At 34.7% G+C, this 19497-nt stretch overlaps 1 protein-coding gene across 1 annotated transcript; it reads left to right on the forward strand.

Moving 5' to 3' along the window:
- Positions 1–6074, forward strand: LOC134683675 (uncharacterized). Its single transcript, XM_063542986.1, has 6 exons — positions 1–112; positions 1031–1187; positions 1882–2324; positions 3662–3766; positions 4958–5061; positions 5769–6074. The coding sequence occupies exons 1-6, from the start codon at positions 25–27 to the stop codon at positions 5958–5960; spliced, it is 1089 nt and encodes a 362-aa protein (XP_063399056.1). The 5' UTR covers positions 1–24; the 3' UTR covers positions 5961–6074.
- The last annotated feature ends 13423 nt before the right edge of the window (positions 6075–19497 follow it).

A 19497-nucleotide genomic window follows, 5' to 3' on the forward strand; every position in this document is an offset into this window, starting at 1 on the left:
AAAGTCATACCCTGTGAAGAAGAAATGACAATGATTGCAGCATTGATTTTACTAACAGTCACACCACTTGTGATGTGTGCTGTCCAAGTCATGAATGATGCCGGTTTAAAAGGTAGTTTATTCTTTTCATCTTGTGTCTTTGTACGATTATAAACAACAGGATTATTGTGTAAGAATCATAACTAAAATATATTTAGTACTTTTTGACATTTCTACAAGTTAAAGGTACTATTACTCTCTGTTGACGCTCATTCATCAATAGTCTCAACATATAGAACAGTTAATCAGTGCTGTTGCTTCATTTTTGGTATAAGCAATTGCATTAAGTTTTGTCTCTTTACTTTCTGTCATTATATATAATTTTTGTAAAACAAAACAGTATAACGTTAAAGAGCATTAATTAAGGACCCAAAATTCCATAAAGGTGTGCCTAATACGGCTATTCTTCTGTAAAAAATAATATCGAATTTTAAATAACTGTTTTTAAATTAATCGCAGTTCTAATTCTATCAGTCAGCATAGCACAGTTTTCATTTGTTTTAAAGGAATAATAATGCGATAATTATTCTTTTTTCGAATTGTCAGTTTTTCCCTCTCAATATCGGAGGTTCTCTACCTGCACTCCGGTTTTCTCTGCTGAAGTATGCCCTCCTGGCTAAATACTATTAGTATAATTTTGAATAGTGTACATATTTTCCTCTGTGTATTCAAGTCTTTATGTCTGTATTTATTGATGTCATTTAGTTTCTGTATACCATTGTAATTGTAAATGTGTGACATAATAAAGACATTTATAAAGTGGCGTTAGACTCCAATTACTCAATCAATCAATAAATCGTTTTAGAATTTGATTTTGATTAAATACTGGTCTTTATACCCAATGTACCACGCTCACCACAATATTAGAATATTTGAATTTTTTTTCAAAAATGATGTTACTTTAAACAATTTGTTGATAAACATGTCCTAGATTTACTGTTTTGTATTCCATGCATGTACAACAATTGAAATATATGGAAATTTGTTATAGATGTCGACATTGAGACAAGAAGAGAAGTCCTTGGTAAAATCGTTGACAAACTAAATTCAATAGCTTTGATACAAAGATCTCTTATTGACGGATGTGAAGAAAAAATTAACAATACTGTAGACGATTGTAACACATGTAGGCAAGATCTATGCCAAGCGTAAGTAGATCTAACGTCGTAAATTGTGGTTCCATTAAATATCGAACCCATTAACTGTCGAAGAGATTTTACTTTTAATACTAATCTTAATCGTATACGTTCATATAATTCCAACATTTTCAAACAACATTCAAATATGCAGTTTTTAATTTTGGGAAGCAATTTTTCTCTATTCTTCCTAAAATGTTGATCTTTATTCTGAACATTTTGTCAATTATTCTGTATTCTTAAAACCCCATTCAAACCCTCATGTATTGTATCATACTCGAGTGTAATGGTAGATACCTGAGGAATTGTAAATGTGTATTATTCAAATAATAAAATGGGGCATTGCACGTGTCATTATTTGATACTGGAAAAATAGTCTTGCAATCCATATCCATATTATTTATATTGCACCAACATTACAACATTGTTTCCTTAAAATTTTCGTAACAAATATCAACAACGAACTAAGATGTTATAAATTTTGGCAATTTTAGATCAAGGGATTTTCCATTGAATTGAGAAAGTTCACTTCCCTAAAAGACTTACTTCAAAATTGTAACCAGCTTGATTAATCCGAAGAAACCATTAACGTCTAAAATAATTTTTATAAAAAAAAATAGAGAAAAGAAGTGTGCGAGCGAAGGGAAAATTCATTATTGAATCTTAGTTGCCAAGTGTTATATGTATTTTTTACCAAATGTTTCAGTACACCATCAGTAGATAAAGTAGTGTTACATATGTTGTCCACGGGTGCTAATACAGCAATAGCATTTGCGGGAACGGCTTTAGAGGACGCTGGTAAATGGTTCAAAAACTCCGGTGATTGGATGGGAGACCAAGCAGGGTTATTTGCAAATAAACTCTCAAACCTTGCAAATACCATTGCTGACCAGTTAGAGAGATCAGGACAAGCAGAATTGAACAAACTGAGCGCCGGATTTAAAAATCTAGGACAAGATTTTAAAAATGTTGGCGATAAAATAAATAAGGCCCTGGGAAATCCTTTGGGAGGATTTATGAATCTTGGAAAGGGAATCTCAAATCTCGACAATTACATCGGAACTGCCTTATCTGGAGTTAACAACCTTTTGGATAATTTTGTTAATACCATGAAATCCTGGGGAAATTCTTTCAAAAACATATTTACAGGTATGTGTATGCGTTTTCACGTTTTACTACTTTGATAATGTATATATTTTTCATAACTCGCCTTTACCTAACGCAAACTAAATCAAACTATTGTATTTTGATAATTTCCACAAAATATCAAAGAAACTGTTATAGTAGCGATTAATTTTCCCTGACAATTTGTTCTGGAACAACTGTAAAGAAAAATGTGAAATCAAGAAAACATAGCGTACTCAAATTTAAATTCAAAACAAAAAATCCCTTACCAAATGTCAAAATCAAAAGCTCAAACACTTTTACAGCTATCGAAACCTCTCACTTGTGATACAGTCGTATTAAATTGCAGTATATTAACAAAAATTACACTGGGACCTGTATGCCAGTACGTGATTGCTCTACCAACTTTTGCAAAGAAATAACACTATATAACTAAGGTCGGTCATAACCAAGCAAAACTCAAATGAACCTCATCTGCAGCTGTCTAATATCAGGACCCAATGACACTTAATGAGGAATCTAACATCTTGAAACAGTTTTAGCTAGAAAGCTATTTAGAAAATAAATAAATACTTCGAAACAACGTCCCTGACCTAGATATATTGGGCTTGCGTACAGTGTAAAAAGTCATGTGTCCAATCGCCGGTCGGATAAATCAATTCGGGTTTTTTGGTTTAGTAAAATACAGGAAGGTGCATCGGACGAAAAAAAGTTACAAAGTTTTTACTTTATTTTTTGTGCTATTATTCCATAGGTCAAACCATAAAGTTTGGCCATTGAAATTTTGTGAAGAGTAAATTTGTCTTGTGTGTAAAAGAAGATAACAAGCCATATTAAGCATTAACATTCAAATTGAAATATGGGACATAGTTTGTGTTAGTTCTTATTTGTTTTGAACTAGATTTCAGTAATTGTTACGGATCTTTTGAGTTAATCCAGTAACAACTTATTTTTTAATTTCGTTCTTATGTTTTGCTGTATCACAGTCGTCGTATGTTGTTGGTCGTAGGGTCAAGCGCCCTCGAACATGTTTAACATCGCCTCATTCTTTATGTGCCTGTCCGGAGCTGTAGTATAGCGGTTATCATTGGCTCATTCTGATCATATTTGGTTTATTGTTTTGTTATAAGTTAGGCCGTTAGTTTTCTCGTTTGAATATGTAAAAATTTTCTTATATGAACTTTTATATCCGACCATATGGTTTGGGTCTTTTTTTTTATGGTTGAATGTCGTTTTGGTGGCCAATAATTACTTACTACCACCACATTATCGCATGGCATGGTATGTATATATATATCTAATTGGCAATCATATACATCTCATTTTTATGTTTAAACATGTATTATCTGTTTATATTTTAGGAAGAAGAAGAAGAATGTTGCTGGAAAGAAGATGCGTATCTAGCTGCCCAATGTGTGACCAACTCGACAAGGACAAATATACTGTTGAACAAATGACCACAATGAGTAAGTTTACTTAAGCCACTTTGAACCACATGATGACTTCTTGGTGGTCATTTGCGTCTTATTTTGACAATTTCTAGTTTATGTTTACTCTCTATCTTTTATACATAAGTACCCATCTCTATTTGTCGGTCTGTCGAAATTTGTTGATGTTAGTAAATTAGTTTCGAACGTTATTGCCCCTACTCAATGTCTTTTTGACAGTGGATTTCCTATTGGCCTTATGTTTGTTTTAAAAGGTACGATTTGTTTAGATTAAAACTTCAACCTTTTTATGCACGACATAAGTGTGCAGATGAAACCTATACACTGTTTTCCGCCTTGCCCTTAGAATTGAAAATAGATTAAAGCTTGACATAAGCTCAAACTGTTCTTTAAACATCACGAGGAGTTTGAATTAAAACATGTATGTGTTTATTGGTATTGTACATATTGAAATGACTAAACACCAAACGTTTCCCTGTTACTTTGAACAAGGTAATATTCCATATAATTTCCATTTTTCTCGTAATCCAATCCAAAAAGGATTGACGTTTGGCTTGTGTCAAAAATCTATAAAGATGACAGACTAGTCCACACAACGATACAACATCCGAAATAGACTAACACGATCGAACCTCAACCAAAAAACTGAAGTATACCGGTGATACAAAGTCATATATCGATTGAGAAAAAACAAATCCGGGTTACAAACTAAAACGAAGGGAAACGCATCAACTATAAGAAGAAAGCAATAAAAGAAAAAAACAGGAACACGAAAGAACAACAAAAACAAACGTCAATATACCTATAAACTATATTTTTTTATATTAACTGCCATATTCTTGACTTGGTACAGGACATATAAGGGAAAATGGTGGCTTGGACCCAGTTTTATGACTAGCCAACCTCCCCCCCCCTCCCCCCCAAAAAAAATCCAAGATGAACGAGAGATCACAATAACTGTTTTACAAACAATTTTGAGTTGGGATATATTTCCGCAAATGGAAAAATCTTTAATATGAAACATTGATTAGGAAAAAATGAATATTTAAAGAATTGTAAAGAAAAAAACTTTTTTTTTATGAAAGAGACAAGTGCAGTAAAACAGAAATGAAATAACTATACCCAGGTACTCTTTTAAGATAAGTAATGCAACATTGATGTATTGGTTTAGTTAATTGCTTATTTAACTTTGTATTAATTTATTTATAGTTTGCGGGCAAACAACTGTGTCCAGCCAGAATACTGCTATATCTGATATATCATGGCTTAAAACTACATTCAATGATACAATTGATAATTCTATCGTTACAAAGGTAATATTCTTAACATAGTTATATAAATACGTGGCACAGGACTACAATTTCAGAGGACTTGAAATTCACATATTTTTATTGGGTTCCTGGTGCTCAAACTAGTTTTCTATGAAGAGTTTCAAAAATCGAGTTTTGACTTTTCCTCGTTTTTCTAAAATTTTGGCCGTCAAATGGTTATTTTTTCTTCTTTTGATTGACCCTAAATTGATATTTTCAACCTCTTTTGTCAATAGTAGTTGCATTATACCATATTAAAAAAAAACGGAAATACCGAAGAGACACTCAATATATTTTTCTGATGCTATTGTTGCTTGTTGAGTTTATCTTTACATTACATAATATTACCCAGAGTTAAAAGTAAATTACATTTAACAATACTAGGTCGTCCCGGACACAATTTAGAGTTATCATTCGATCATTTATACGACATCACACAAAAAAGTAAAAAGACACACACACAAAGGCAACTGTTATATGCTGTTCGTGAAAATGTTAAATGAAATATAGAAAAGAACCAATAAATAAATATGAAATTAAGATGACCCAGGAGCAGGACAACTAGACCAAGATGTCTAGTTCGTACTATTTAAACATCAGGTTTCTCTGCAATTTCAACTGATAATATTGTCATTATATTCCTTCCTATTTATTTCTCAAGGATTTCTTATCCATTTGTGTAATTTTGCTATTCGTCCCACATTTTTTAGGTTGATTACGATACTTCATCAGTTCAGTTCGTTAATGGAGCAGTTGTATTTAGTACTTCACATTATGAAACAGCTGATGGAGGCAGAAAGAAGTATGGACAGATCCTCAACATAGGTAACAACACCGAAACTGGAATTGGAATCGCCGCCGAATATTTCACAAAAATATTTGATGCACGTAGTACGAGTTAGTCATATCAATTAGAAATGATTAGTTTCAGATATTTTATCTTCTTATTTTCGGAACTCTACCTTTTTCATCAGCAAAGGACATTTTAGCTAGATGCAATAAAAAAAGTCACTGATTGTCTTCGTTGTATGATTTAATGCCCACATCTTGTAATCTTGAGGAGGGTTGAAATCGCACAAAACATATCAACTCAGCCACATTTTTTGCACATTTCCCAAGTCATGAACCTCTGATCATGGTAAGTATTATATGTTTAATTTAATTTTGGTTCCTTTATATGTTTTTGGGTTAAATGTGACGTCCGTTTTCTGGTTAGGGACCCGTGTCCAGGTGCGGGATATCTCGCTGTATTGAAAACCCATTGGTGGCCATGGATAGTTTTCTATTCTTTAATAGTGTTTTTCTCTCTTCGAAATATTCCGCATTTCATTCTCAATTTTATTAAGGACAACATATCGTTGTCAATAAATGTTTTTGTCGTATATCATATGACTTTCAAATTGCATTGTGGATTTCTTAAATTTCCCTTTTGATGAGTAATTATGTTACTACGATATATTAAAAAGATATGAGCTTGAAATTCAAGTGACGATCTGTGCATGTGCTAAGTCTGCAATATGACAGTGGTTTTCTGTTCGTTTCATGTGTTTGAACTTTGTATTTTGCCATCTAGGTATGGCTTATCTGTTTTAAATGTTTCTCGGAGTTCTTTATTTTTGTTATTATACTTTAACCTATTATATTTTTCAATGTTGGCGTATGTGGAATCAACGCGGCCGTTTCAAACCGTTGAAGATTTTGCGTTCATAAAAAGCTATTCTGAAGATTTTTTAACAAAATTCAGTGCTAACTCATAGTGACTTTCTTACACAACGATATGACATATGGTACTTTTATATAAATTTACGTAGTTTTTGATAAAAGTATATTCAACTTAAGTTATGTAAACTTTACAATATACATTTGTTACATTGATACACGTGTATGTAAACAAACTCATCATAGATACCAGGACTAAATTTTGTATATACGCCAGACGCGCGTTTCGTCTACAAAAGACTCACCAGTGACGCTGGAATCCAAAAAATGTTTAAAAGGACAAATAAAGTACGAAGTTGAAGAGCATTGAGGACCAAAATTCTTAAAAGTTTTGCCAAATACAGCTAAGGCATTTGACTTTTCTACTCTTTACACAAGTATTCCACATTCCAAACTAAAAGACAAATTAAAAGAGTTGGTATTACTTTGCTTCATTAAAAAGAATGGCCAACGTAGATACAAGTATCTTGTCTTAGGGAGGGATAAATCATACTTTGTAAAGAACCATTCTGATTCAAACAAAAAATTCTCTGAAACCGATATTATCAAGATGCTTGATTTCTTGATTGACAACATATTTGTTACGTTCGGAGGACGTGTTTTTCAACAGACTGTCGGCATCCCAATGGGAACAAACTGTGCCCCTCTACTTGCTGACTTGTTTCTTTATTAATATGAGGCTGACTTCATTCAGGAACTTCTTAGGAAGAAAGATAAGACGTTAGCAATATCCTTTAACTCTACTTTCCGCTATATAGATGACGTTCTTTCACTAAACAATTCAAAATTTGGTGACTATGTGGATCGCATCTATCCCATCGAATTGGAGATAAAGGATACTACAGATACAGTTAAGTCGGCTTCATATCTTGACTTACATCTAGAAATTGACAATGAGGGTCGGTTGAAGACAAAACTTTACGACAAAAGAGATGATTTCAGCTTTCCAATTGTGAACTTTCCATTTCTAAGTAGCAACATTCCAGCAGCATCTGCATACGGGGTATATATCTCCCAATTGATACGATATTCCTTTGCTTGCATTTCCTATCATGATTTTCTTGATAGAGGGTTACTGCTCACAAGGAAGCTATTAAACCAAGAGTTCCAAATGGTGAAGTTGAAATCATCCCTTCGTAAAGTTTACGGACGCCATCACGAGTTGGTTGACCGTTATGGAATAACCGTTTCACAAATGATATCGGATATGTTCCTTGCGTCGTAACTACAATCCCCTTCCCTTTCATGAATTTGACCTACCGAATTAGACTATTTACCGGATTTGTAATCACATAAGCAACACGACGGGTGCCGCATGTGGAGCAGGATCTGCTTACCCTTCCGGAGCACCTGAGATCACCCCTAGTTTTTGGTGGGGTTCGTGTTGTTTTATTCTTTAGTTTTCTATGTTGTGTCATGTGTACTATTGTTTTTCTGTTTGTCTTTTTCATTTTTAGCCATGGCGTTGTCAGTTTGTTTTAGATTTACGAGTTTGACTGTCCCTTTGGTGTCTTTCGTCCCTCTTTTATCTATGCCTGAGGTAGAAAAGCCTAAGTATTTCAAAAATTCTAAATTTTGTGAACATTAAATTTATTAATATAACCATATCAATGATAATTCATGACAGCACAAGTGCTGACTACTGGGCTAGTGATACCCTCGGGGAAATAAATCTCCAACAGCAGTGGCATCTACCCAGTGTTAGTGAATAAACTCATCATAAAAATCAGGACTAAATTTTGTATATGAGCCAAACGCGCGTTTCGTCTACAAAAGACTCATCAGTGACGCTCGAATCCAAAAAAATTGAGAAACAAAAGGCAAAATAAAGTACAAAGTTGAAAGAGCATTGAGGACAAAAATTCCTAAAAGCTTGTCAAATACAGCTAAGGTTATCTATGCCTGAGCTAGAAAAGCCTTAGTATTGTTACAGGCGGGCGAGTAGGGGTCGAGTGTACTTTTAATTCCGTAGGATTGCTTATTGATAGTGTTCCGTTACTTTGTCTTGTTTTGAGTGTAGTTTGTTGACTCCAGCATAATCATATATAAATGAAGAATCCAGCGTAAAAGAGTGACTTTTATTCTTGTCCAGTATGCATGTTTATCTCAATAAATAACGCATGCAAATATCAGCAATAACATAGTATAACCATAAATTGTAATAGTAAGATGCTGGCCTTCCGAACCCCAGATATAACTTATAAATACAGATTTACAAGACTTTATCCTATCAATACAATAATGAGAGAATGGAATATACATATTTCATTAAACTACGATATAAGAAAGTTGTCAACGTGGTGGGACATCGTATCTTTACATCTTTAATAATTTGTGTAATTTGCCAAAAACTGTTATTAGAAATTGTAAACATTGAACTGGTTCCTCATCTTGTCTTAATATGAAGCCACTTCCTGTTGAAGACCTGCTTAAGCGGGAATATATATAAAAGCGATATTTGGTTCCTAGACGTCCTTATGTGAGCTTTTAGTTAAATATTCCAAAAGATGTAAAAAGATAAATAAAGGCTTGAAATGCTATCGCATAGCTTAAGGTGAAATAGCTGTATATCGAAATGCATCCTATACCTAAATAGCTTGCTTGTTTTTAAGGGTTTGTTTGGTTTATTGTACAGCTCTGCTTGATAGCCAGATACGATATGCCAAAGTATTAGTGCGACGCCGTATTTATACTTGACGGTGAAATACATCCGCGACTCACAGAACTGAAAATCTACTATAACTTTGAAATACTAAGGAAAACTCTGGCTCATGTCCCAAAATGTCGTTATAAATACATAAAATTGCGAAAGTTTGCCCTTAATTCCAATAAAAAAGTGACATAATAAATATAAACCTTAAAATTCCATACTCGTAGCCTTATCACCTACGTTACTATATGACGTCATCGAAATCACAAAATAGTTCCATAACGGCGATACACAAAAACGTACTTAACGTAATTATTTCCTATTATTAAATATCCTACACAGTAAAAGGAAGGCCAGCAAGTAATTTAATCATATCTTAATAATACTTGTATGTATTATTATAACTTTATAAAGAAGTACCGTTACCCGGAAGTGACCATTCGTTGGAATGGCAACTTCCAATATACGTAAACAAGCACTCGCCACGATGGAATTTAAGGGAAAACTACCCAAAAGATGTGTCAAATAACACTGAGACTGAATGAATAGGTAACGACAAACATGTTTTACAAACCCATTATCCCCTGAAAGTGTGAATTTAATGTAGACCCGTGAAAATCGTGATCAAAGTGCCTGTTCACTGACAGTTGAATTTTACCGCTATGTCAACTTGATAAGTTGATAGACGTTATGTTAAATGTTATGTTATCTGACGAAATTGGTACTAATTATAAAAATATGCAATTTGATCTCCCCAAATTGAGTTTGCCAAAGTTGTCTTAGTGTATGAAAATCATCTAAGACCATTACTTTTCAGGTTTTCAGATATTGATCTCAATAAAATTTAGAAATATAAAATGTGTTGTTTCTTTGAGGTTATTATCAATGCCCATTTATAACACTTACCCCACCCAATGAAAAAAGAATTCTCCCGAATTCTCTTTTGTATTGTACACATGATAAAATATATGCAATGAACTAAAAGCATTAAAACACAAAAGAACAATAACAATAAAATTTGACAGTTCTAAGTCTCTCTTGATCGGTTCTTCTTGGTGATGGTCGTTGTCATCTTAGATAGTAAAAAAAGTGTATACAGTTAATGCGATTTATCCTTCTTAACATCTTCTGACAATCTCAGAGGTACATTACATAATAATTTAACTAAGTCATTTTGTAGTGTTGATCGGGTTGCGGCTTCCAGCATATCTATTAATTCCAAAGCTTCAATTCCTTCCAGTTTACCAAGACAGATATCCTTCAACAAGTGGTAGTTGGCCAAACGAGCCTTTATAATCAAGTCTTCTCCATGTTGATTAGGCAACGCAGTACCTGGCAAGGCAAGCATGGCATACTTATCAAGCACGTCCCTCTCTTCCTTGACGGTGTCGACTCCATGCTCCCTTGCCAAGGTCATGGCAGCGAACCTCCATGCTGTCAGCTTCTGATCCGCTGTCAATTTCCTCCATTCCTTGGGCGGCCAGAACATTGGTGTTGGTTTACTCGACACCTGCATTCTTTCTCCGGCCCATTGTCTCCTCCCTGGTGGAAATAGGGGCATCCCTCCTGCCTTTAATAGCTTCTCCGCCCTCCCTCTAAGTGATATATTGGTAGTTTCTTCTTCGTCAGTGTCAATATCAAACACTTCCTTTTGGCTCACCATTATGATTCGTTTATCTGACCTCTCTGATGTTGCCTTGTCTTCCTCCTCCTCTTCCTTCTCGTCCTCACTCAGCATTGGTAAATATGTATCATTCTCTTCGTTGTCTAGCTTCTTAAGAGGGCTGTGTCTTGAATTGGTACTGGCTTGCTTGGTTTTTTCTTTTCGGCTGTAGGTGGGACATCTGTAACTTTTTCTGATGGTTCCTGGGTTGTTGAGACGGTCTTAGCTGTTTCTGATTGTTCATTTTCTTCTATTATAATTTCTAGGTTGTCTACTTCTCCAATAGAGTCCATGATCTCGTACTCTGGCTCTTCTCCAATATCGGATTTACTACTTTCTTCCGTGGTTGTTTCCTCTGCCTTCTTCCTGGACTTAGTTTCAAAAGTTACCTTTCCCCTAAAGAGCTTCCTGACATGTCTCTCACCAATTCCCAACGCCTTCGTTACCTGATTCAAGGTGTGCTTTGACTCAGACAACTTAAGTTCTGTTCCAAAACTTTGTCTGGTCTGTCTTTGCAATGCCCATTCTCCTAACCAAATTGTCCTTTGCCCTGGAGTCCTCCATGACCCAATGTACCATTTCTACCTTGAACCATATTTTTGCTGACGACTCCTTCATTCTAAGAAAGCCTATGTTCCCCTTAGATGATAGGTCAATCCTGGCTACTGCTAATTCAGGAAGGTCCACTAGAGGTCTGGACGGACTGTATTTCCGTTTCCTAGAGCTGGTGGGCTGCTCACTGGAAACGGAATGACCCAGTGCCTTCTTCCATCCTTCTTCCCATGACTTCTTATGTTTGTCTGATCCCTCCTTCTTGGTGGCTTCCACCCATCCCAACAGTGCTGCCCTGGTCCTGATGGCAATGGTGCTCGTCCATTCTGTAGGCTTTATAATTCTAACATAATCATCTGGCCGCTTGACTAACCAAAATCCATTTGACTCTGTAAAGAAATCACCCTCCAGGAGGTCTATGGTGAGATCATTGTGTTTTCTCTTACTGTGCTTGGTGAGCTCCGACATCCTGCCAAACGTCCTCTCACTATCTACACACCATGGACAAACAACTCTGTACACCGAATGCTCGGAAATGGCATGGCTCTTCAGGTCCTTTTTCTTTTCATAGGTTTCCGGGCATAACCAGCATTTTGTCGATACCACTGAACTCATTCTGAAATACAAGGAATACTGCCATTAATTCCCTGTATTGTTTATATAATAAGTTAAAATCCTCCCCCCGTCCCGTTCTATAAATGTGTTCATGGAAGGCCAGCATCCGTAGGCAAGTAAACTCAACTCAAAACCATGCAAATAACACCAACGAAACAACTCCAAAAATATCTATAACTGTTCATATCCAAAATAAACTCGACTACTAGGCTCCTCCTTAGTCAGTCAGGATCCCTATCCTATATCTCAATGATTTGACTAGTGGTTGATCAGACCACCCCAAATCGTTCTCCGACAGATCTGTCATAAAAATATATACTGCAGTATATCCAAAAATAAAAGTATGAACAGGTACAGAATGCTGAGGACCTTTAATATTCCTCCAACATTTAGCCAACTGGCTTATCCAATTGCTGGTCGTTATTTGCTTCCTCTAAATCCATCATTCTTCGCAATCTGCTTGCCCACGATGGTACATTCCTCCCTTGATACAGTGCTAAACGATCCACATGATATACAGTCGACGGCTGCCTCAAGCTTCTCTTTACTCGGTAAGTAACATCATCTATTCTCTTTTCAATTATAAATGGTCCTTTCCATTTAGGTGTGAGTTTTGAGCATACTCCCTTTTTCCTTATTGGGTCATAAATCCAAACAGCTTCCCCCCTTTTAAAGATTCTTTTCTTGGCGTTAAGATCATATCTCTTTTTCTGATATATAGAGACCTTTTTGAGTGCTTTCCTTGCAAATGCATGATTTTCTTTTAATTTATTTTGTAGGTGTGCCACATAGTCATCTGGCGACCGGTTTTCTTGAATTTCAGTATCTGGCTGTGGGATCACAGCCTGCAGCGGTAAAGTTACCTCCCTTCCAAAGAGCATAGAATTTGGTGTCTTTGAAGTAGATGCATGTACGGAAGATCTGTATGCCATCATCACCTGTTGTAGATACTGGTCCCATTGATCTTGTTTTTGTTTACAGTACATCGATAACATAGAAGCAAGTGTCCTATTAAAACGTTCCACACCACCGTTGGATTGTGGTCTGAAACTCGTAGTTCTGGTTTTATGAATGCCTAGTAGATTGCACATTCTCTGAAAAAGATCGGCTTGAAAGTTTCTCCCTTGATCTGAATGTAGATGTAGAGGGGCTCCAAATTTTGTTACGAAATGGTCTATAAATGCAGTACAAAACGTTGAACTTTCCTGATTTGGTAGGGCTATAGCCTCTGTCCATTTTGTAAACAGATCTGAGATGACTAAGATGTACTTATTGTTTCGTTTTGTTAACGGCAGTGGTCCAACAATGTCTAATGCTACTCTTTCCATTGGTTCTCCTGAGACATAGGTACCCAAAGGTGCTTTATTTGATTCTTTCTTGGGTTTTCTTGCAAAGCAACTGTCGCATGAACGGCAATATGCTTGAACATATTCCTTCATGTTAGGCCAATAGAATCTGTTCCTGAGCTTTTCCAGTGTCTTGTCCAGGCCTAAATGAGCAGCTGATAGTACGTCATGAAAATAGTGTAATAGCTCTTGTGTTCGACTCTTAGGAACAATCATTTGTTTTCGGGCTGTTTGACACCATCAATTGCCAGCAATACTAGTTAGATCTTCAAAAATTTACATATGTCTGAACACATTGAATGATCTTTACAGAAGTTGTTACCCTTTAATGACGATTTTGACGACTTTATGAGATTTTGCCTATTATTTTGAAAACTCTTATATGTCAGTAGAAACGGTCAGATATACCAGAGAACCCATTGGATTATCACACCTTAAAATATACCATTTTTTGAACACCATGTATGTATGTACTCGAGATTCCGCCAGATTAGACGCACCCCTTGATTGACTCAGTGCAAGGGTACAGCGGATCCATGTACACTCCCTAAGTATTAATGGAGATGTGTCTTTTACAATATTATCCCACCACCAGAACAACCCCCACCCAACACCGTCCAAGGGATCGTGTAGGACACCGGGAAGTCTGTTAATATTGTGGAGGAAGCTGAAGTACTCGGAGAGAACCACTGGGCCACTCGATGGAAACAGACAAACCAGACCATGGAGTTTTTTTAGGCCCTATTCTTTCAATATTGACAGGCGAGCGATTCATGCTCTTTAAAAGAAGGTACGGATTCAAAAAAGAGACAAACTAACATTAATTCGTCTCCTTTACTATCGGCGTTAAGAGCACCTGGTCACATAACACAGAGCTTACAGATGACAAAAGGCTTAAGACACAGTTGTCCTGAATAAAAAGCAAACATTTCTTTTTGAAAAGTCACAAACTTTTTTAAAAGCGCAAATGTGAATAATTATAAATCGAAACAACAATTTAAAACGTACAAACGTACCGCATCATAATCTATAGTAAATGCAATTTTATTTAATTATCTATAATTTATTGTCTATGTCTTAATCAATAATTTCAGAGGGACATTGCAAGGATGTAGTAAAGCATTTCCTTCAACCAATTTTCAGGACAACTGTGTCTTAAGCCTTTTGTCATCTGTAAGCTCTGTGTTATGTGACCAGGTGCTCTTAACGCCGATAGTAAAGGAGACGGGGCACGGTACTTGTCTATCCCATATTTATGTATTTGGTTTTGATGTTATATTTGTTATTCTCGTGGTGTATTGTCTGTTGCTTGGTCTGTTTCTGTGTGCTGTTGCGTTTCGGTGTTGTGTCGTTGTTCTCCTCTTATATTTAATGCGTTTCCCTCGGTTTTGGTTTGTTGCCCCGATTTTGTTTTTTGTCCATGGATTTATGAGTTTTGAACAGCGGTATACTACTGTTGCCTTTATTTAACGGATTTTCCTATATAAACTTAATTTGAGAGTAACTGTTAACAGGAACATATGTTAGATATACTGTTCCTAGCTGTTAAGTACATTTTTGAACTCAGAAATTAATTTTAAAATCCGATTTATTAGAAATCTTTCAGACGCCTTAAGAAAAATAGTACCATATGACCACAACTTATATTTTCGATGTTAAAGAAAAACGTCAGGAAACTGTTCCGTAGATTTTACATTTTCCCGTTATGGTGGGGAAATAGGTGTTACGGTGTTATGAATATTCCGAAACTACAGTTTGTTTGAGTAAAGCGTAATACACGCGGATTCCAGTTGTTGAGGATAGTGCATCGGTTTGAATGATCGAAGCTGACTCTTAAATATTTTTATGATTCACAGCTGTTTGCTTACTCGCCGATGATTGATATATTGTTACACAGAACATTGATGTCACGAACATTCCACGGGCAGTAAATTCAGAAATAATGAATACATTATTTAAAATGAATCTATTAATAATAAAAAAGAGAGATGATGAATACAACCGCCTAAACAAAAGTGGAATATAATTTTACAAGTCACGGCAACAAACACTTTCAAAAATACATGTAGTTATTTATAGAGAAAGCCAGACTCAAAAGAAACATCAAACATATCATAGAATTGTCACATTCTTTTACGATCATACTCATATGACCACATCAAATGAAATGAAATTATGAGACAGCAACCCATCAACATATAAGGGACACCAATTTACAGTATAACTGAAGGCAGAAGCTGCTGTCGGAACAATATGTCGAAAGTAGTGAATTGAAATGTATAACCAACAATTGATGTGACTTGAATTAACTTCACACAAGGGACATTTCTATATAGATTATTTTAACTTCAACTAACAGTATCATTATTTCAAATTAGTATACTTTTATTATGTAGGAACAATAATTGTCTACTTGTGAACATTTCGCCACATACAACGTTTACAGATAAAAAGACATCCCAAGTTAAATATATAAAATTTGAAAATTTTGAGAATTATACTAATCTTATTTCTATATAGAAAAGGGTTATAGATTCTACCAGAAGGTTTATTAAGCATTTTATTTTCGGAAACTAATAAAACTTTGGACGTGGAAAGTGCCCTATCAGCAAAACCCTAGACTATATTTTAACAGTTTGTAAAATTGTCGTCATAAAAACAGTCGGATGAAATGTATAAATTAAGATTTATTTTTTCCTTTCAAATATTTCTTCGTGTATTATTGAAGCACGTTTCAATAGTTCTAGAACCTATACAAGACCACCGTGCATGCATGTAAACTTTTAATTAAGATATTAAGGAATAGTACATGATATAACTTTGTCCTAGAGTGATTGATTTTAACATAATATTATCACTTTTAGGAACATGACAAGGACGTTCGACAGTCTTCCTGACATAAGATTAATTTCTAATTGAGATATTTATTCAGAATCAACTTTTAGTACACACTACTTGTCATTTTAAGTGAATTACTCGTATGTTATAGAATGATGTGCAAATATGTTTTACCCTGCATATTTATAAAGCAAAATTGTTGTTAATTTGCTAACAGTGAATATGAAAATTCAGTTTCCGATATAAAAAATTATCATATTATGAGATCTGAACATGGTACCGTAGAAATTTATGAAAAAAGGAAAAGAATATATAAAATATAAGTACGTAGTCTTTTATGCTTACGAATATCATGGAACATAACAAAACAAAGCAAAACAATGCAATGCAATTTGGTTGATGTCCAGTGGGACTAAAAACGTTAATATCAATGTCAAGATTTTTTTTAAATCTTTTGAAGTAGGAAAAAACTAAACATGCAATACATATTTTGTATTGAAGTAGTTTATGTTTTATGTTGATCATTGTTATTTTTTTCGGAGTTTTTGTGGCTTCCATGTTGCTAAACTAGTATACCTGATTGTTTATGGACCAGCGTAAGTGTGTGATTATCTCGCTGACTTGAAGACCCATTGGTGCCTCTTAGATATTTTCTTTTCTTTGGTCATCTGGTCGGGTTGTTGTCTCTTTTACACATTCTTCGTTTCCATTCTCAATTATTATTTGTACTCAGAAGTAACAGCCCAACATATTCTCTTAAATGCTCGTGTTTGTTCTCATAACATCGGACTATATGTTGGTTTGAGCATTATTGACTTACAACATAAGCAAACATGTCTGATAATCCATTTGTAGACAAAACGTGCGTCTGTATTAAGAATTTTAAATCTAGAATTATTGATGAGTGTATACCTTGTAGAACACCAGGATTGTGCAAAAAAAGATACACACTATAGGTGCACTTTTAAATCACGTGGTTTGGAATCTATTTATAATGCCTCCTCAAAAGTTCCTTCATAATGTTTATGTATAATTTCTCAGGTTAAATTTTTGGGCTCCTAAGGCAAAAATTCCATGTCGCAGCCACGAGTAAGTCGACAGTAATTTGTCTAGTGATTTGAAAAAAACGGGTTATAAGCACAGACAACTTTCCAAAATCGTTAGTAGTTCAAAATCATATCTTATGAACCGATTCTTTTGAGTCAAAATATTGTGAAAGCATAATAATTAGAGCCACAGTGTAAATGCATAGAAACACATTACAGAGGGCATTATATTGGTTTTCTATATGTAATACATTTTCCCTACCAGTTGTAACGTTTACATTGTACGAGTTTACAATTATATCGATCAGACAAGCATACCAATTGTTATTGGTATTCTTTAAGTAACAAGTTTTCATGATCTTAAATCATTATTTTGATCTGAATATCTATAAAGATGCAGATATTATCAACAGGTGCTGATAACCCAACTCCTAAAACATCCAGGGATTTACTCTTTACGCTTATAACTAAAAATAGTCTTCTATATCAAAGGAACACAAATCTCTCTATGAGAGCGAAAGTCGGAGCCAAGCAGTGGTTTATAATGAAAAGCAAAATAACAAAAATATCGAAATCCTAGGAAAATTCAAAACGGAAAGTCAGTAATCAAATTGTAAAATCAAAAGCTGAACAAATCAAACGAATGTAAATAACTCATATTCCTGACTTGTTACAGGAATTTTCTTATGTAGAAAATTGTGGATTAAGCCCGACTAGAACTTTTGAATACCAAATATCTTATCAATTGATAAAGGCACTACAGAAATGCAGAGTACACATTCTGCAGCATTTTTTGTATATGTTCAAGGACTAAAATTAAAGAACAAAAAAAAATCAGCTGAGTTGAACGAAACTAAAAAAGTGAACATATAACGTCTTGCAATATAAATAAAATTACAAAATCAACATTTAAACCAATGTCACAACATTCAAAAATCTAATTAAACTGTGTTGAATAAGAAACATTTTACTGAAATTTTATTTAAATTATCGAAAAGTTTACCCGGATCGCATATCCTGTAAACTAACTTATTTTCTCGAGCGATTTAGTTAAACTATGATTATTTCTTACTTAACTACATCAATTGAATTTGAGAGTCGCGACGCGAAATTAAATCGCCACGAAATGGACTAGAAAGGGCAAAACGATAAAATAAAGTATCCACGAAAATAGTTGGCTTTCATTTCCGGACTCGGTAAACAACGTCACTGTAATACCTATGATGTGCTATTCCGGCTGAAATAAGTTTTTACAGGTACAATCTGTTTTATATTGGCGAGAACTTTCATTCATGTTCATATAGTTATCAAAGGTACAGTATCAGGTTTATAATTTGATGTCAGACGCGCGTTACCTCTACCTGAGACTCATCAGTGACGCGTAGATCAACGCATTTAAAAACCAAACAGTACAAAGTTGAAGAGCACTCCATAAAGGTGTGCAAAACATGGCTTTGCTTAGTATAAGAAAATCATCAGTATTTCGATTAGTTCATACTTTTGCAAACAGTTAATTCATAAAAATGCCCATAACATTGATATTCGTGTTAACACCGAAGTGCTGACTTCTAGGCTGGTGATACCTTGGGATACGAAACGTCCACCTCCAGTGGCATCGATACAGTGGTGTAAATAGTAGCAAATGTACCAGGCTTATAATTTGATACACCAGATAAATAAGACTAATCAGGATATAAATTGTTTGTATTGATGAAATTGTTTTATAGTCGCATGTAGCATGTGGGATAATATAATGTCATTTCACAGAAGTAGGTCTATCTAATTTAAAATATAACTGAATTCGACATACAAAATGTACCACTACACAATGTAAAATGCGTAACCCAGAAATCAATGACAACAAAAAAGCAGAATAAATATTCATATATAGAAAACATATTTTGAAAAAATCAACCCCCAAACACACGTTTTCCTCAGGCAGGTCATCAGTGAAAATATATTTGCATAACATATTCAAAACAAGCTGACCAAATTGCTGTGAGGCTAAAC

Source organism: Mytilus trossulus, chromosome 9 (assembly GCF_036588685.1).
Source record: "Mytilus trossulus isolate FHL-02 chromosome 9, PNRI_Mtr1.1.1.hap1, whole genome shotgun sequence".
In the NCBI taxonomy this organism is placed as follows: Eukaryota; Metazoa; Mollusca; class Bivalvia; order Mytilida; family Mytilidae; genus Mytilus; species Mytilus trossulus.